General features: G+C 36.8%; 1 protein-coding gene across 1 annotated transcript in view; it reads left to right on the top strand.

The window, feature by feature from the left end:
• The window catches only part of TTC27 (tetratricopeptide repeat domain 27), a 136507-nt gene extending 116882 nt beyond the window's left edge, over positions 1 to 19625 (top strand). The window contains exons 15-20 of the mRNA XM_014950399.1: positions 837 to 889; positions 5364 to 5529; positions 11689 to 11886; positions 15279 to 15390; positions 15983 to 16083; positions 19381 to 19625. Of these exons, the coding sequence (XP_014805885.1) occupies positions 837 to 889; positions 5364 to 5529; positions 11689 to 11886; positions 15279 to 15390; positions 15983 to 16083; positions 19381 to 19503 (753 nt within the window). The 3' untranslated portion in view covers positions 19504 to 19625. The remainder of the gene's footprint in view (positions 1 to 836; positions 890 to 5363; positions 5530 to 11688; positions 11887 to 15278; positions 15391 to 15982; positions 16084 to 19380) is intronic.
• Positions 19626 to 20916: the final 1291 nt, after the last annotated feature.

The raw sequence follows: 20916 nt of genomic DNA, 5'->3' as shown, positions 1-20916 counted from the left end.
ATGCACAGGGCAAGCATGTGTCCAATATTGCAGTTTGAGTGTGACTGTGCATTGAGACAGCAGAGGCATCAGCTGGATTACCTCTCGGGAACATACCGGCAATACTTTTGTCAAAAAGCATGTTGCTCGCTTACAGTTAATGCCACCAACTTGATAGAAACTATCATTCATTCTTTTCTCTTGAGGAAAAGAATGAGAAAGCAATGAAAGGTGACAGAGTATTCTTTTTTCTTGACACTTTGCTGATTCAGTGGTGCAGCTTCAAATCTACAGCAGTGTAAGGTGATGGGCAAGGCTCTCTGTACACAGCTCTGCGGGTTTTACCAGAGGAAAGGTTTTCTGAGCGCTCTGTAATTCTTTTCAGCTAAAACAGTTGATAAGCACTGTTGGAACTAACCCTATTAGTTCTGCCTGATGTGCATTAGGGGACATTCAGATAATTTTTACCACGAGCAGTGCAGTGCAGGTAAGTAGCTTCCAGCAAGTGAGAAGTGATGAGCTGCTGAGAGCACTGACGGCTCCAGCTACCCCAGCTGGTTCCAGAAGAGGATGCCTATTCACAGTTTAAACTGAAGGCAAGAGCTGACAGTGTATTCCAACCAGAAAGCACTTAATTGTTATTTATATCCCTGATTGTTGCTGTAATCAGCAATATTTATTTATGTGTTTTTATTTGAATATAATATTTTCTATTTCAGTGTAATATTTTGACTGCCTTGTAGAAAATATGTGTTAATATGCATGATTAGCAAAATCGATGGTATTTCACATATTTTTATGAATTAAGCACAACATAAGTTAATAATTTTTTGGTATTTCTCCATTTATCATTACAGAACGCTGAGGCCTGGAACAATTTATCAACTGCTTATATCAGATTAAAACAGAAGTAAGTGCTTCAAAAGGATTAGATGATACTGCTTCCAAAATAAATAATTGGGATGTCTTTTTTTTGACATTGAGTTTTTTATTCTTATAGTGGTTACCTTATGTTTGGTAAGTCTTATCACTGTAGTTCTCTCTCCCAGTTTGACCATGGATAACTTATTTCACTTTGCCAGAAATAGTTTCATAGGCTTTATAAAAGTAGTAACCTCCCACCCTAAGTTTTTTTCTTGATAAAAGTATTTATGATGTAGTAAGTAGAACCAGTGCAAAACATTCGTATTAAAGTTGGAGGCTAAATTGAATTTGAAGTTAAAAAGATATGTCCATTTCAAGCAAACTATATGTTCAGACCTATGTCAATTCATAGTACATTAATCTCAGTAGATTTGAGGGAAAACCAGGCAGTTTATTTTTTATATTATGAAAGCAGATAGAGATCTACACACATAAGAGTTCACTTGTTCTTTTCCCTCCAAATTAGCCCTTAGTACAAGAAGCTTTGACCTAAATGGACTGCCTTCCTTGTTCTGTATTTCAACTCAATGTAATAAAAGTTACTTGCAGACAAAGAATACCACAAAGAACTTAATATTTAAGAAGAATTTTCACATTATAACTTGTCCCCAAAGAATGAAACAAAAGAATAAGATAATTTTTTAAAAACCTTACTCAAAATCTGACATCAATTTATACAGTTATGCAGTCAAACTAAAAAAGAGGAAAAGAATAGTAAAGTTACATAAAAGGGTAAATTGATAAACATATTAAGAAAATGTGAGAAATTATAACATAAAAGAATTCAAGAGGTGGTTTGATATTCTAATGGGAGCAGGAGGGAAGAGAAAATGAAGGTTAGAATAACTAGTCAAGACCAAAAAGTAGTAGAAATCAAGAGCTTCTTTTAACTTTTCAGTACTTCATTTAAACTACAGCAGTGCCTTCAGAATGCCCCAATTTATTGTTTTAGGCTGTGGGTGATAGTTGCTCCTTCTTTAGCATAAAGTTCAGAAGAGTGTGCCAGATTCTCAGTGTCCTGACTTATGCTTGTTTCATAAAAGAATCTTTAATCAAAGTGAATTTTCTGTCTGTTCATCTACTACAAGGCTGAGTAGCTTTAATCACTGAGTGATTAGTTTCACTTCATGGGTTAAATTTTATTTAATTTTATTATTTTCAATCTACTTTTGTGATTTAACACGTTAAATACATACAAAACTTGTGACCTATTGAATATTGTAAGAAAAGCAGTAAAGGGGGGGGCGTGCATGTTTCTCAGCTTTTTTTTCCACAGGAATCACGTGGGAGAGGGATTTGTGTACAGGAAATCTTAAGTCTGTATTACATGCTGATTACTGAGTGTGGACTGTATTTGCTGTGCAATAGCAACCTCTTGGATTATTTGTGTAGTCACTTATAGATCAAGACGGTGTGTGAGTTAGTTTAACCAACTCTCAAAACAGGAAGGATATCTGTAGTAGTACACTTCATGTAATTTATTTTGGGAGGCCAAGCAGTCTAGAAAAAAAGTAAAATGGGGGAGGATTAAAAAAAAGAAAACAATAATAAGATATTTAAGTTAATTGTTTTCTTTTGCTCTCTCATCAAAATCAAGCTTTACTCCAACTAGGCTTTTAAATCAGTCCCACCCAAGGATTTTGCATTTGGGTAAGACTTAGCGGAATCTCGTACAAGAGACAAATATAAAATGTGTAAGTCCTTTTGAAAAGTGTATGCAGACAACTTGCTGACACCCAAATGAAAGGAGTTTTGTTGGTTTTGGGGGTTGTTTGTTTTTAAGAGTCCACGAGTTTTGTGTATTCTGAATTTCCTCCAGAAAAATTAATTGTGATGAAAACAGACTCTGCTCTTCAGTTTACCAGAAAAACTTCTCTGGGTGCCAGGAGGCCTTTGAAATCTAGATCTCGTATTTCTCAGAACAAACTGGGACTGGCCCTCTGTCCTTTGGGTGAAAGATTCCTGGTTTCCAAGACAGGATGATGCACTAATTTCCTGTTTGGATATGCATTGGTTTAACTGTTGCCCTGGTTAAGTATACTCTATCATTATATGATTTATTAAGAGGGCTTTATTAGCGTAGCAGGAATGATGATTTGAGGAATATGATTTCCATCCCATCCCTCTGGTGTCTTGTCTCCATTTCACAGTTCCACCTGACTGGCATCTGCCCGCCTGATAACTTACTCTTTTCTGGGAAGATGGGGGGATCATACGGGCTAATTCTGCAGATGTTGAAGACCAGTTTCAAAAACAGATTTTCAAGGTGATAGGGGTACTTCAGTCACCAAGAGCACCTGTCAGAGAGCTGTGGCAGATCCCAGCTTCCATAGTGGCAAAATCCACAGTGGAAGGAGCAGGCCTCTATTCTTTTCTAATATAATCTATCAAAATCGAGGTCTGAAATCCCTTACTAGGATTGTTAACAGTGGAGGAGACCCAACTGTTAATACATTTACTCGGCAGCATTACAAATATCAAGAGAGAGAAAAAGGGGAGTGAACATGGGAAAATCCTGCCAGTGGACTATTCTGCTGTAGCTATGCCAAATGACCTGGTTTCCTTCAATAATTTTGCTCTATCAGTCAGCTCTCTTTGTGTGTATTTGGTAACTCCTTTAATACTGTGGCTTAGATTGGCAGTAACTGACATTTTTCCCTGACCCAGCCATTCCAAACTTTTAATGGCCTGATCCACTAGATAGATATTCCCTTTTCCTGGCTGGGATGTTTACACTCTCCTGGACCCTCTTTTTGAAACTCAACCAACAATTTCTTTGAGCTGTCTTTCTTTAGAGACAGCACTTTCAGCAACTTAAGCAATAGAGCAAGTGAACTGCAAATTTTGATAACAAGCCATCTTTATATGATCTTTATTATGAAAAGATTTATTGTCATACCTCCTCAAAGAAGCTTTTTACCAGCCTGGGAAAACTCTGTTTCAAGCTTTCATTTAAAGTGTGTTTTTCTGGATATCATGAGCGTCCAGCTGAGAGTAAGCTTCAGTTTCTTAAAGTCCTAAGAACCGTATCTTTCTGATTCTCTAGCAAAGCTTTTTTTTAAAGTTTCAAATTTATTGAAACTTTTGACAGTACTTTTAAAGCTTTAAACAAGAGGCACCCAGACCTTACCAACACATGCTTCAGATTGCATTAAGACTTCTTAATCCTTCTACCTCCCTGGCAGCATTGATTGCATGTGGTGCAGGAGGTCATACCTCTTTGTAAACTTTTGGTCAGCTGCTTTCAGCCCATATTCTTGATTTGGCCAAACTGTCTACAGAAAAGGCAGAGAGGGACTCTTTATCAGGGAGTGTAGCAATAGGACAATAGGTAACAGTTTTAAACTAAAAGAGGGGAGATTTAGATTAGATATTAGGAATAAATTCTTTACTGTGAGGGTGGTGAGACACTGGAACAGGTTGCCCAGAGAAGGTGCAGATGCCCCATCCCTGGAGGTGTTCAAGGCCAGGCTGGATGGGGCTTTGAGCAACCTGCTCTAGTGGGAGGTGTCCCTGCCCACGGAAGGCGAGTTGGAACTGAATGATCTTTGAAGTCCCTTTCAACTTAAACCATTCTCTGATTCTATGATGATTCTATGTTCCTTACCAGAGAATGCCATTAATTCTCTCGTTGAGTAAGGGAATGGTAGAGTTACCTGCAGTGGATCCATATGAAAAAATAAAGATGCTTCCTGACTTGACAGTGACTTTATAGGAATTATTCTGTCCACCTTTATTCCACAACACTTCCTTCTGCCACTATGAGAGGGTTCACTGGGCAGCACCTTTGGTGAAAGACCCTAATAGTGTTTGGGGCCACTCTGACACAATTGTATTGAGCAGTTTAGTGTCAGGGAACAGAGAGTATAATAAAGTTTACAGCTGAGATAAGAAAAAAATGGTTGAAAATGCTGGGCTTCTGTGCAATGATTATACACATTTGCTAAGAGCAAATGTTCAAAATAAATCACAAAACAGCTGTTATTGTTAAGTAACCTTCTGTTGTATGATGAAATGTGTCAATATCATTCTGCATTTGCCATTAAAAATCAATGCTTTTTAATTTTTTAGTGTATGTTACAACTGCACCATGAGTAAGATTGTTTTCTCATGATTCCAGTTAAAAATTCAGGAAAGAAAATATTGACATAGATGGCATAATTATAATGAATTTTGGTCAAACTGTAATTATGAGAGCTGACATAGAAACTGCCTAGTTCAGACTCTAGAAGGGTACTGTGGAGTCAGCTGATAGAAAGTAATTGGCAAGACAGATTAAGGAATTATCAGTATTGTAAATTATGAACAGTAACTTTTACATTGCACTTTTTTCTAAACCTGATTTTTTAAATAAGCAGTTTTTTAGTTGATACAGTGCCAGATGATTTTAATATAGAAATCTTCTATATTAAATCTTTAATATAGAATCTTCTTTTCTATTATATTTTATTATTGATTAGAATCAAAGCATTTCGAACCCTCCAAGAAGCTCTCAAGTGCAACTATGAGCACTGGCAAATATGGGAAAACTATCTTCTCACCAGTACAGATGTTGGAGAGTTTTCAGAAGCAATTAAAGCTTATCACCGGCTCATGGACTTAAGAGAAAAGTACAAGGATACACAGGTGGGGAAGTTTTCGTGTTAAGTCATCCTATACATTCATTAATTTTTCTTCTGAGACAGAGAGAGATTTCTGCTGATAATGGTATCAGTATTGATAGTACACATACCAGTGAAATTATGTAGGCAAGTCATTTAATTTTTTGAGATCTGGACTGTAAGACTAAGTATTTAAAGTAAAAATGGACCAAAAGGAAAACTTCGGCATCCAGATTGCCTCAGACATTGTGGAAGGAGAAATATGAGCCTTGCAGTATTAAGGTCTGTTCTTAAATAAAACACAATGCATGACCCTATCTTTCTATATTGTTCCTGCCTATCTTAGTATCAGAAAGAATATAAATTATTTAGTTTAAAGAAAAGTAAGTTTTTCACATGCATTTGAAAATTCCACAAATGAGCGTGCAAAGTGAATTATGTTTCATAGATTGAATGCATTACTGTTGGAACATTGATTCTTAATAATCAGAACAAAGAAAAATAAATGAGGTATTTTGGTCATCTTCCACTGTAGTTCAGTTACCTTCTGTGTTTGTAAATGTACACTCTGGATAAAATCCAGAGAGCTTATTTCAATAGCTTCAGCTTGGGATGTTGCCTTGCGTAAAACCAGGTCCTCACCCAAGCAATGTTCTGTACACTCAGTGAAAATAGCAAGGTGAATCCGAAAGGCAAGCCAAGGAATCCCTTAAGCAGAGTAGTGAAACACCTTCAAAAGCCTTTGCAAAATTAATGGATCTGGTTGAACAGTCCATGAACTCTAAGGGAGTTAATGTGTCGTACCAGGGTAAAAGGACCCAGATGCTGCTGGTCATCGATTCCAGGAGTATGTTTCTTTTTTTATCCCATAAAATGATTAAAAGTACCTTTCCTGAATCTTGGGAGTTTGAGTCCAGTGATGACGAGAGAGAACAGATAGAATAGTTATGGTTGTGCAAACATCTCATTTGTTCATGGGGGCAGGGATGTTAAAAACTTTTTTCAGTTTACTTTTTAATAACAAATTTTATATTACTATAATGCTCACTACTATAAAGCCAGCCATCCACACGATAACATCTACATTAATAAAATCTTTTGGGGTTGATATGGCTGAGCATTAAAGGGTCTCAAACTCTCTATGCACTAGCAAATATCTATGGAAAATAGTCTATGGTAAAAATTAGTGAGTTTGGCAGGTACAATATTATGATACTGGTGGGGCTTGTGTGGTTATTCATGGAACATCTTATAGATGGTTGGATTTTTTCATGAATTTTTTTCTCAATTGTTAATTTAAATAACATTTTTAGGGGTAAGCTACGGTATTTTTTTAGTCAGATTGAGCTGGCCAGGAATAGAACTTTCTACATGTATTTGTCCATTTTAGATATTTTGAGATTATACACACTCCAATTATGGTGTTTTGTTAAATTTTATGTAGGTTATTTTATAAAACTATTTTAGACTATTGCTTGCACTACATTTCTATTTTTATTGTATAACTTTTTTCATCTTGTTCTCATACAACTATTATCATTTTTACAGAAGTGCATATATGCTATGTATCCTAAGGTTTGTTGTTGGTTTTTTTTGGCATCCTAATTTTAACTTTGGCTTCTGATATGTAAAGCACTTTATAGGTTTCATCATAATCTCTAATACAGTTTCCTCAATTAGAAGGATTTTACTAGTTCGCCAAGAAAAACCTTAGAGCCTGATTAAGGAATTTCAGAAAGGCTTTAGTCAATAATCTGACAAGGAAGAGAAGAGCATTCCCACAGCAAAACAAAAAATAGGCACGTAAAACTAAAAGCTTCTGCTGAGATTGTTTACAAAGCTCACCATTAATTTCTGTGCCTCTCCCATTTGCCAGCTGGCCTCTTTTAAATAGAGATGCTCTATAACCCTCTTGTGCAATTGTATTTTAACAAAGTCAAGTCATGAACATGAGTAAATGGAAGCGTACACCTCTGTTCCATGCAGCATGGTACGGCCTTCTCTCAGGTTACAGTTACTATTTGTAGTCATCGTAGATTTTAATTGATAAACTACTAAGTTAGATGATATAGTGGTGAGAAAGAAGGTAGGAATTTGAAAATCCAGAAATATAAATATGCATGGGACTGGAAGAAACAAGTCGAGTCATTGATTCCAGTTCTTTGTGAGAACAGAAAGTCAATCACTAATCACTTTTAGCATAGTCGCTGTTGCAGAGTATCCCTTGTGACATTGAATGCATCAATTTAGAGTGTGCAATAGAATATATAACTTGAAATGTCCGTGGTTTGTGTAGTTACATCAGATTCTTTTATTTCAGCATATTATGAAGTCATATTTGTAAATTGCCGGTTTCTTCTAGTAACAGTAAGGCATTCATGTCTCCATCTGTGATTTCTGTTAGGCCATTGCTGTCTTTTTGTGCCAGACTTCCGAGTACGGAATGTAGCTTTGGGAAATTTTGCTTCTAAGCTATTCTAGTTATTTAACGATGTCATCCTTGTGGCAAAGGTTCTGAGATCAGGATATCATGAGGCTTGAAGATACGCATCTACAGATTCTGCAGACAGAATTGAACAAGGAAGAGCTGAAGGCGTCTTTAAAAATGAGCAATAATGCAATAAAAGTTTACAGCAAAGGACATACTTTCAAAAGTCTCAGTTTTCTAGTAGTCCCCTTAAATGTTATAAGCATGCTTGCTTTCCTTCCTTCCTTCCTGGTTCTTAAAATTTTTCAAATTTCCATATTCCTTTTAATGTTCATCAACCTACTGAGGAATACACCTTGCAAAATTTCAATATAGATGTTATGTAATAAAAGATAAAGGGTCACTGAATTATCCTTAATTTCGGAGAGTAGATCAGTCAATAAAAAGGACTGGAGGATACAGCCTTACCTGTTGTAATCATCAAGTTAGCCTCTGAATTACTACTCCGAGGTGGTAATTGTACCTGAAGGATTTCTGCAACTGCTAATCACGCTACTTTGCACCACACGCGTGTTTGTGGAGGCAAGTAGTCTTTTTTACTTGGAAAGTTGCAGTTCTGTGACTAACAAAGTTATTTTGTGGGTGGAAAAGCTGTTCTGCTACATTGCTTTCAGAAACCAGATCTTTATCCTGTGCTGTCAAAGAATTTGAATTCTGAGGTATGGACAAATGCTTCCTCTCTGCAATTCTGTGTTCTTGAAAATTTAGCAAAGTTTTTCTGTTACCCTTTCCATCAAATATCACCCTGGTTTCAGCGGTTCATATTGCTGGACTGTTTCTAATAAAAGGCTGCAAGAGAATGTTCCAAGGGGATTTTGAGGACCACGGGTAGGAATGAATAACTTCTGGAGCTCTGTTTCTTTTAAGTAGCTCGCTAATGAGAATTGTCTTTATAATAAAACTTTAATTTGGGAGGGGCATAGGGAGAGTTCACAGGCTGAAGATTTGTCATTTTGGATCTGGTATCTAAGGGTTCTCTTCTTGCTTGAGCACTGTCAAGTTTGATTAGTATTAGAGAAGCTTCTAAAAAAGGTTTGACCAAGTGAATTTTTATATGAAAGGAGCTGTTTGTAGAACAATTGTAGAATGAGATTAAGTGATAGCAATCACAGCATTTAAAAATGATTTGGTTTGTTTCTAAAGATTTTTCCAATGTTATCCAATGGTGGTTTGTTGTTCAGTTTGTAGCAAACACAGATAATTCACAGAAGCAAAGGAGGAGGAGGAATGCAGACGGTACGATGTCATACTAAACACAAACTCTCTGCACAGCAGTCATATGGAGCCCAGTTTGATTTAAAAAAAAAAAAAAAAAAAGGAAAAATAATAGCTCTACTGCTTGTGTGGGATCCTGGGCAACAGAGCATTGCTTTAGTATAGTATGTATGGCAGTTTAAAATCTCTCAAAGATATAAATTAAAATTTAACACTTAAAAGAACCATCTAAAATGGAAAACTCTGTTACGCTGCTAATACTTTTTGATGATTAGCACAATTCACTTGCAATTTGAAATAGTTTTATTTAACAACTGGGCACAGCCAAGTAGCATTAATGATTCATTACTGTTTAATGGACCCTTTAATCTGGTCTTTCACACTAGTTTTATTTTAACTGCTGTAGTGCTGATGCTTACATGATGAATTACAAAAAAATAGATAGATTATTATGATGAAAGTATAAGCAAAGCCTGAACTCTATGGGAATGTGGGTAATTTTTCAGTTACTAAATCCTACTGACTGAGGAAACTGTTGGGTTTTTTCATATGCAAGCAAAATATCATTGGCTTTAAAACTCTTGATAACTATACATAATCTTCCTGTCAACTAAATTTTTGGACTTGAGTAGCAATTTCGTTAAACTGAGAAATTTATTGTGAAGTCATACACATATGTATGAATCCTTAGGATTCAAAAGAGAACTTAGTTTAACCTCTCTTGTTACAACTCTTTTATGTTTTTATTGCAAAGCTGTATTAATGGAAATATCTATACTTGCTGGTATTTTTCTAGCTAATCATTATAGAAGACCTGGATCATTTAATGCTGGGTTTTAGTCCCTTAGATTCCAAATCATGAATGCAATATGAATTTCAGAACTTTTTGAATACTAATAGTTGGTCATATTTTCTATTATTTTAAGTGAAAATCTAAGCTCTTCGATGAAAAATAAAAGAAAGGCCAGTTTGTCATTTTTTAAAGGCTATACTGTTACGGTTTGGGGAGGGGGAGAGGGGAGCTGTTTAGCTGATGTTCAGATTCTATTATGATTTTATGTTTATTCTGAAAAGGTACCAGGGAGATATATGATTTTTTTTGTCACTTTTTCTGTTTCATATATTTATTTCATACCATCACCAGCCATTTTGATTAATTTGGGGGTTTTTGCCAAAGATTTCTTATATCTGATAAGACTCAGTAATTAATTCTTGGGATGCATGTCAATAGAGTCATTCTATAGAAGCAAAGTTGCTTTAGGAAAATCTCATATCACAAATACTAAACTGCATATTTTTTTAATTTTAGCTTTACTTAATTTTTGCATTACTTTCTGCCAGTGAACTACCTCTTGGTTTGTGAGGATGCATCTCTGTCCTACTTTTACTAGAGTATTATTTATTACTGTCTTGATACTAATATGGCTATTAATATGATTTCATTGTAAGTATTAATATCACATGGACAAAAATGTTGAAGCATTAAAGTTGCCAAATGATGGCCTCACAAGTTAGGAAGTACCAGAATGAATGTGTATACCCTTTACTGTCCTATCTTGAATGCAAGCAAAGTCTTGTGAAGACTTCCATTATTTCTTCCCCAGACTGTGTGTCCCATGCACTACACAGAACAGGTAGTTCTCACTTAATAAGCCACAGGTTTTGGGGTTTTATTTTCTTCTAATTCACCATATGATCCCATTTCTTAGTTTACATTTGCTGTTTCTCATTTTATTGAGGAGGAACTGAGGCACAGCAAAACTGTTTTCTAATTTTCAGCATCCAGTTTGGGTCACAAAGGCTCATGGGTTTTTTTCTGGGACACTTGGTATTGTGTAGCATTTCCTACATGCAAACGCCAGCTCCCATTGAGCTCACCAGCAGCTGCATGTGCTCAGCTTTTCTGCAGGTCAGATCCCACATTCTCAAGCCAGTGACTCAGAAAGTACATGAATACTTGTAAAAGGTTTGATTGAACTGACTTGACTAGTCATTCACCTGAAGTGCATTAAACAGTTTCCCAAGGTAGCGTTCAGTGGCCTTCCAGTTCCATCTCATCCACTCTACATCTCCCAGTTTCTGCAGGTAGTTAAATATAGGTCTTGTAAACAATCGTGTCTTCCGTTACCTGACTTACTGTCAGCCTCTTTACTGATCTTTTTATAACAATAGCATAAGGTGAAAATATCTTTAGGATACCGTCACAATTTCCGTACCAGTCTCTTTCATGCTAGCCTGTCCCAGTAAATTGCTGTCTTAGCTCATTGGCATCTTTATCTTCACCAACCATAGAATCTTACAGATGAGGTTTAAATTAGTTTAATTACTTCCTTAATAGTGTAATTTTTAGTAAATTCTATAGTTGTTCTGTGCTATTATATTTGTATTTTACCGAATCATTAATAGAGGCTGTAAGTTATAGATACCATATGGATGTTGATTTGAGCTGAAATAAAACTCCTGGCCTGCTGCTTTTTTAAGGTGCTGGCTATTCTGGTCAGAGCGGTCGTGGATGGTATGGCAGATCGCACTGGAGAGGTAGCCAGTGGATTGAAGGGGAAATTGCAAGAGCTCTTGGGCAGAGTGACTTCACGAGTGACAAACGATGGGCAGATCTGGAGACTTTACGCACAACTTTATGGAAATGGACAGAATGATAGCGGTGAAGATATTGAAAAGGTAAGTGTGTTGTGAAGTATACATGTTTATGGATACACAGTTCTGGTACAAATCTTCTGTTCTTCAACTACAGTGCTATAGTAAGATATGCTATTATTACAGATGTATTTCTGTAAGCTTATTTTGTGCTTTTGATGTTCCTACAGCACACGTTTTATTATCTAACAGGAGCGATATGTTGTACATGACTTTTTGTGGATTTTTTTTTTTAAAAATCTTTTATCGGTATTTCATTTTAAAACATTCTATTGCAGCATATGTGCATTGTCTTGGATTTATATTCTGAAACTTCTCTTGGCAGCAATCTAATGGGTATAATTTAATGGTAGTGGTGTTTTGTTTTTTTAAATCGAAATCTTTGATTCTGAAGACTGGATATTGCAGCTTCTGGAAGAAAGTAGATCTTAATAGTATGATCCAGTGGCGTCATAAGCCGTCTATATTCTTTTTCGCAATCACTCAGAGAAAATGCATTTAAGATACCACAATTAGAGTTCCCAGACTAAAAGCACTTTGTCCTTACTTAGCTTAAAATGGAATTAAAAAATGCTATTTAATTCTTCCATCTCTTGTTCCTGTCACTTCCCAGGTAATCAAGTTGATTGCATTTCCAAAATAACCACTCTGTGCTGCTAGAAGTGTTTACTTTGTTGTATGCTGAAGTGTGCTTTGCGTTTGGTATTGACTTTCCAAAATTCAAATATCCTTGCACACTCCAAAAATATTTATGTTTTATCACATCTTCACTGAAGCTGAAAATACACAAGGTCAGCATTCAGTATGTATTTCCTAACAGGAGTATGCCTTTGGCCTGGGCAAAAACGTCAGTCTGGAGGATTGCTTGTCACTTGGTGTCAAGCATATTATGCAGATGGTTGAGCCTACAAATTGTATGCCTGTGGGGTTAAGCTTATAATTATTTGGGCCTTGCTCACTGTCTTCCTCTTTACGTTTTGCCCTGTGAAATGCCTTGTTTATTCATTGCTGGTGTCCGTTATACCTCAAATTTCTCCCTTTTTTCCTTCCCTGTTTTTCTTTACAGCTGAACAATAAAAGGGATTTGGCCTATTTAGAATTCAGAAATACAGACACTGCAATTTCCTGTAATATATCCTCAAATTCTTACTCAGACATGCAAAGTAGCAGAGGCCCTGTCTATACTATAAATGTAATCATTTCAGAATCTGGTTACATCACAGGTTTTTTCACTAACCCAGTTAAAAACGTGGTTTCAATTTGGAGAGTAGACAGGACTTTAACTACATTTCCTAATCAGGCTGGTTATGGAACATGCTTAGGGTCTGGCTTGCCCTGCAAAATGGAATGATGTTTATAAATACTTAAGGTGTGCTTATGTATGTATCCAAGTATCCTGGTATGACAGTACCGTAGATATAGATCATGAAAGAGCAAAATTGCCTACAGCCACAATATATATTAATTTACAGTGTAAAAATTAATTTACAATACACTAGATAATCACTGGTAGCTTTACTGATATCATATTATAAATTAAAAATGTTAAAAACAGTATTTATTGGCTTCACTGCCACAACTACCGTCATGTGTCAGTCAGATATTGAGTGAAGTATCTGTAGAAAAATTCCAGATGTATCATTGCAGTTTTCCATCCACATTTATTATGCAGATCAATGAATTCTGAAAGGGCATTATTTACCGTGTTGTGGCATCGTAGGACAGAGAGATTGGAACAGATCTAGCATAGTGTCATGTACCTCCTTACATAGGAAGGGCTGGATCTTTGTTCCATAATGTAATGCCTTATTTAGTGCAGATTTAATTATGTTTAACCAATTTTGTTCCTAACATTGCATTTGAAAGAATGACCTTGTATATCTGGCTGTTTTAAAGAGTGCATTGGTGGTTGTTTTTGTTTTTTTTTACCTTTCTGCTTCTGCTGCTCTCTCTGATGCCATGAATCACTAGAGTCTACAGTTACAATTCACAACAGTGCTTTGTAAATTGAATCAAAGTCAGGCGGGGTTTACAAGTTAGGAGGGTAAAACTATCCAAGTGTTGGGCTTGTGCTTTTTTTTGTCCTTAGCTTAGCATATACTTACTCTTATACTTTTATATGTCTAACCTGCCACCTCATTCAGTACTTCATTCTTTGCTGAACAGTACAGTCCTTCCCTTCCCCACCGAGGGATCTTTCCAGCCTTCAAGTTTCCTGCTGATTCATACCCAGGCTATGAAACCCTTCTGTTCCTTGAACTTTACTGAGCTCATAACTGTTTCCTTCCAGGATAAATCCAGGTTCCAGAAGTGCAAACAAACAGCTCACAAAACTTACAATTCTTTCCTTTCCCCGACATCTGTCAGCAAAACCCCCCTAATTTGCTGCTCCAACTCAGACACGTGCAGACTGAAATCAGACCTCTGTAAAAACTGTTTTCTTTCTCTTGGAAGTTCTTCCATCTGCTGGCTAGAACTACTATCAATTATAACCTAGGTTATTATGAAAAAAAAATAATTTGCTCTGGTTTGACTTAATACACTTTTACTACAACTTACACCAGCGTGAGCAGTTCAATCACCTGTGCCATAAATCCAGTGAGAGAGAGAACATAGAAGCTTCTGGGGTGATGACCCTCAAATTTAATCTGTATTTGTTCAGCAGTTAGAAGTCTTTATTGTGCTCATATACATGTACCGCACTGAAAGTTTTTTATAACTTTATATGATATCTAAATTGTCAAAAAGATAATTGAAGAGCTGTCATTGAACCAAGCCATGTAACTTCTGGCACGTATTTCTTTCATATTTCTGATCCTGTAGACATAAAACAAAATTCAAAAGCAAAACTTAATTTTGTCTGCTTAAATTTTCCATGTTTTTTTTTCCTTAATGGGACCCTCCTTCCATATTGTTTACATTTATTTTTCCTGTTCACACTGTGAACCAGAGCCGTATAGCAGCTGATAGCTGCATCTGTAAAATACATTATTCACCAAGAATACATATACAGAAAGAAAGCTTTGATGTATTCAGTTACAAATTTTTTAGATACAAAATTGCTGTTCAAAGTGTGAGTACAAGTATTTTTCCCTTTTTCATGTGCATTTAATTATGATGACTTGGCAAACATGCGTCACATCCATCAGTCTAGACAGATTTTTAAAAGATAAAAATTAGACACATGTTACTTTATATGCCTCTCATACTTGAGAAGCAATATTGGTAAAGAACATCTGTGTAACAGCTGGTGCTTACCGTTGCAGAGAAGGACGCTACTCCAACTCACAGGAAATCAAGCATAGTAAAGATACATTGATTTTCTGGATTAGCATTCATTTCATAGACACTTAAAATTAAATTAGTCTCCAAGTTTGTTTTCTCACATACTGATCTTTATTTTTTCCTCCTTGCAGTCACTGCAGTGTCTCACTAAGGCACATAAATGTGAAATTCAATCAAGTGATTGGGAGAAAGATGTTTCATCTTTTAAGGAAGTGGTGAAAGGAGCCATAGAGATTGCACACGGTATGTTCTACCTGAAAAGAGCTTCTATTATTCATGAAGAGTGTACAAAATATTTATTAAGCTTAGTAACAAAATAATATCTACCCATTAGATTTATTCCTACTATTGGGAGTCCTCTAGCAGAGAGCATCATCCTGATAGTGCATACAAAAATATCATTGGAATGAGGCAGAAATTGTGTTGTGTGAGTCAGTAAACATATGACTGGTAAACATGGAATGAATTCATTTCATGGTCTAGCAATTTCATAATGCAAGTGTAAATGCATCTATAGTTCATCTCAGTCTTCAAATCATCACATAAGTTGGATAGACTGCTCAGGAGATGGACAAAACTTAGACTCCATAAGGCTGTTCACTGTGCTGTGATATTTAAGTTTTAGAAAGATACATATACCTGGTGCGTTTGGAGTTATCATCTCAAAATTACTTGGCATTCTTTTTCTTTGTGTTTCTCTTGGGGGATATTACATTGAAAAATTGTCTGTGCAAGGTATCAAGATTTTTAATTAAATGTTGATTTTTAAAGATTATTGCTATAGAGGTAACACTTTTGTGTTTTGGGGTCCTTTTCTTCTATGTTTGGATTCTAGTGGCTATAAAATGCAGCAAGAACAAATCTAACCATCAGGAAGCTTTGCAGATACTTTCTTCAGCTCGGCTCAACTTACGTGGCTTGTCATCCAAAGCAAAGGTAGGAATGTTTGTTTGGCAGCTAGGAATATTTGTTCTGTTGCCAGAAACCATTTCTCTGTTTGAAGTCATTTATAGATCAAATAATACCTACCTGTCCCAGTACATCATCAGATTGGATATTCACCTGTACACAGTTAAGGATTTGAGTTTTAGGTAGACTTTTATTTCCCTTCTTCCTGCTAGACTTTGACCGAAATAAACTTACTACTCTAAAATGTCAATGCTATTTCTTAGACTGGGTTAGAATTTTACTTAAAATGTTGGGCAAACAGACTTGAATGTTTGGAAGAAATCAGTCATTTCAAAGACCTCTTCCTTATGTCAGTAGTCAGGGGGGAAGCAGGGCAGTCTCAGAATGAATGGATGTAAACTTGCAGAAAGGACCAAAACTTGTCAGGCATCACTTGAAATGTTTTAAAAACAGAGTTATTTATTAAAAGAGAGAACCAATTTTTAATAAGGTTTTCATGGATACCCTACCAATTCAGATGTTAATTCTTTGGGAAATATCATCGTGTTTGGGTTTTGGAGTTGTGCCTCCATAGCTAGGCACCCAAAGAACCAAGTCTATTTCTGCACCATTATTATCCTAATTTTACCCTTCATCTTACAACAGGAGAGACAGCCATTGTTTAACTGAGGACTGATCTGGAATATGCTTTCATTCAAAACACACTTAATGTCTTAAAGAAGTATTCTTGTTGGCTGTGTGTGGGGTGTAGTAAATGTGAATTAAACAGCCTAAGTTTTATAACACGTGCTTGTGTTACGAAGTGTTGATCCATCATCAGTGTGCTAAAATTGGCTCACTCTCTTTTAAATCCTATAATTTTAAGGATAAAAGCCTAGGAAAGCTGTATAAGCAGACGCAAGCTAGCTGTATAACTCTGCTCTTAGATACTGGCATACATAAGTCTTTGGAACGGGGTGGAAAAAAAACACAGCATGTATGTTTTGATGCGATTCACAAAATGGTTTTGAAAAAAAAAGTGTGTAGACTGAGCATGACTGTAAAGAGAAAGCAAAAGTACTTGAAAGAAATTATATAAATACAAGTACAGGTGGTTTGTATTATGCAAGATCATGCAGTATCTGAAATATTAAGAATAGGTGAGTCTAGTAAATTGTATTCTTAATTCCTGAAGGCACTAATTAAATGAACATCACTATTATTGGCAGATAATGGTGCCTCTAAGTCTTATGGAACTTCTGAGAAGACTGACATGTTAGAAATAAAGCTATTGGTGTGACCTCAACTCTTTTTGCATACTTTCCAGTAAGATACCATCTTATTTTTAATTTGAAGTCATTTTGAATTTCCAGTGGTTTAAAAACTCAGCCATCTTCTGTAAGATCCTATGCACAAACAGTTTAGCACTGTTTATGCCTGTCCAAGCTTGACTGCAGGATCTCTTTTTGCTGCCTAGTGAGTAAGTATTAGTGTGGGGTATTTTTTTCCTTTTAACAGAGAAAAGCAGTTAAAACAATGGACTAAGAGCAGACTCAGTAGTTAAGATTTCAGAAGGAAAAAAAGGAGCAGTGAAAGTAACTTTTAAAAGATAAAATTCCAAAATGTTCTAGTCAGGACATGCAATTGGAACAAATCAGTAGTTTTTGTACAGGTGAAACAACGTCGCTTCTCAGACTTCTTGCCTTTCCTGGAATCTCCATCTCTGACATTCCAGCTCCTGCATTGTGCTGGACTCATGATGCACCCACACTCTACTGGTGGCTGCAACTCAAACATGTGTTGTTAATGGGCTCCTTTCTGTACAGAGCCATGTTACAGTGGTATGCTCTGGCAAATAGCATAGTGGGCTCTCTTTTGCTCCTTGCCCCCATGCATCATTCGGATCTGACAGGTGGGGTCTCCAAAAAGGAGAAAGGTCATGGAGCTGTATCGTAAATGCTTGAAATGTCTGTACTGTTGTGGGGCAACATGGGGAACAAAGCCCAAAGAATGATGGTGTGTGAGACTTCCCCAGGCTGCATCCAGTTGAAAAGACCTCTTTAACTGTGTGAAAAAAAAAATAAAAAAATTAACAAATAATTATATCATCCTGATTTATTTAGCTGTCTTAGCCAGAAAGAACCAAACTTTTCTGTCATATTCCTAGTGTGAGGTTTTTGGGCGGAAAGTCAGAAAAGTTTCTGTACTTGTAGCAGGAACATGTTCCTATTTTTGTGTAAGATGTTCTTTTGTTCAGTGACAGCACTGTTCTGAAGCACATTGAAGACCTTGGTTCAGGCCGTCTAAGTACATTTTTGTTTGTATACGTATCTGTATTGTCCCATTATGTTTTGATGATATAATGATGTACAGATGTACTCCAGAGGAACTTTTGTTTTCTTGGTTTGTTTTTGTCTCTAAATGTAGGGTTTTCGTTTGTTTAAAATGAAGTGTGAATCACTCTTCCTTTACATAATAAAGGAAAAGCATATGTTTAGGTCCACCATCACCACCATATTTCTGTGGAGTGGTACCTCACACAGCCTTCATATTACTTGAGTCAAATGACAGGTCTTGCAATAGCAACATGCTCTGGTGCAGCAGGTACATAGCTCCAGTCAGAGCTTGTGTATCTCAAGGCTTTAGACAAGTCTTTTAGCATTCCTCTCCCTTGGTTTCCCTGTAAATACGTGAAGATTATGATTGCTCATAAGTTAGCTGCTTGGTGGTTTTGTTAATGTCTTAAGTACTTTAAGAACAAACTATTTTTATTACTCTGTAGTGTTTTGTTTTCTCTTGTATAACTTAATTACACACAGATTAATGTCTCTACCCACACATGTCTTGACACCACATGTTAAAATATGTTTATTTGGGGTTTTGGAGAAAATGACAACAGAATATGACATTGGAAAAATTCACAGCTACTAATTTATCAGCAGGTGGGTTTGCAAGCTGCAGTGGCAGTGATATCCTCTTCTAATTTTCATTTCATGGAAGAGTCCTTCACTTTTGATGTGATCAGGAGTTGGCGTACTCAGTCAAGTCAGAGCAGAAACCCAACAGGAAGATTCGGCCCCTTTGGCAAAATATCAAGTGTGTGGCACAGACAACATGTCTATATATATATGTGCGTGTATATACGTATATATAGGTATATGCACCTTTTGTTTATTAGCTACAAAATGGACTTTTTTAAAAGAGAGTTTCCATTTTAAGTACAAAAAACAGGAAAGGCAGCACAGTGATGATGAGCTTTCTGCTTTCTGGTTTCTGTCTAAACTGTATGTCTATTTTAAAACTGTATGTCTATTTTAAAATAACGTATTTCTTTTTGTCATGCAGCAACTTTTTGTAGATGTAACAAGTAATGAGGTTCACAGTGAGATAGCTGATGAGGTGACAACTATGGACAACATGATTGCTGAACTTCAGGAACTGAGCAACCAACTGAGAGACCAGTGCTGACATATGGACTGGATTTCGTGACAGGAAGACAATAATAACATGTTTCTTTTGCCACAGCTTTTGCTGATGAGATGGTAACAATTCTAATGCAACAACACTCTCAATAAACATTTTTCTGTACAGTGCTGTTCCTGTGGTCAGCTTTCTTCAGAGTTCAGGCTGCTTTTTAGGCATCGTATCTGCTCTCATTGCCTTATGAAGTTGCATGTTTTGGTTCTTCAGGCACGGGTTTTCTGGAACAAAGCTAGTTGTATTTATAAGGTGATTACTGAGGACTAGTTCTGGTCTGGGCGGGATGCCCCAGCCCTCTCGCAGGCCGGGGCACAGGAGAGGCGCCATGTCAGGAGGAGATGGGCGGGTACTCACCAGAGGCAAGGCTGGGCCCAGCCTATCGCACTCTACCAGCCAGGCCCACAGCCAATGGGAGGGTGCGTCTGTCCACCGCTGGCCAATCAGAGGAGCTGTACGGCTGGCCTGTCAGTGCTGGGGAGCTGAGGCGAGGGCAGGCTGTCATGGTGGGGAGCACCGTGGGCACCTGGAAGCTGCCGGCAGGCCTGAGGGGGCTCACTACGGCATCAGGCAATTTCCAATTTTAATTCAGTGCTAATTGCTTGTAGGGGAGTAGAAGTGGGGTCCCAAGAGTAAGAACTTAGTCTTTTTTGTTATTCTTGTAATACAATCAAAGTAGCAGGATGGTTGCTGCATTGGGATTTACAAACAGATATTACTTAAAGCTGTGTTCTTTTATTCAAAAATGCATAACCTGTGTCCCACGGGCAACAGACTAGCACTTAATCTGGGTCTTTTACAGGCTTGGGGATTTACCCCACTGAGGCAGCAATGAAACTGCAATTTAATCTGAAATACGTATAGCTGACAAGCCCTGAATAAGTTATTTTCATCTGGACTATTTTGCATTGTTTCATTTTAAGCTGCAGCTCTTCTTAACATAGGATTTTTTCAGGGTTTTCCGGAAACTTAAGCAAAATGGTTACCTCACTGATCATGATTTTGGCTAGCTTTTCCACATGTGAATGATGCAGCTTCCAAAAATGTGGTTATCTGTATTTTGGGTACACACCATCTGTGGTGTGGTCATTAAAACTATACTATTACTAAATGGCATTACTGTCCCTGAAGGGAAAGTCAAAAGGAAAAAGGAAACAAAACAATTAATTGGATTTGAAGCAGCAGTAAAAGCATGTTATTTTGGTGTGCAGAAGGGGAAACCATCTTGCTACCTTTGTAAAGCTTCTTATCCTTGTAAAGCTTCTGAGAAAGGAGAATACATTGTTTGCTGACAGTATTTTAAGATGAGGTTCCCACAAAAATTATTACCTTAACAAAGAGTTTACCTTCTAGTGAAGGTGAGCTGTCTCCAAAATACTTCTTCATGGAAATGGTCCAGGAAGG

The sequence above is a fragment of the Calidris pugnax genome, unplaced genomic scaffold (assembly GCF_001431845.1).
Source record: "Calidris pugnax isolate Ruff unplaced genomic scaffold, ASM143184v1 scaffold24, whole genome shotgun sequence".
Classification (NCBI taxonomy): Eukaryota; Metazoa; Chordata; class Aves; order Charadriiformes; family Scolopacidae; genus Calidris; species Calidris pugnax.
Note: the sequence above shows the minus strand (reverse complement) of the source record. Positions and strands in the feature narration are given on the sequence as shown.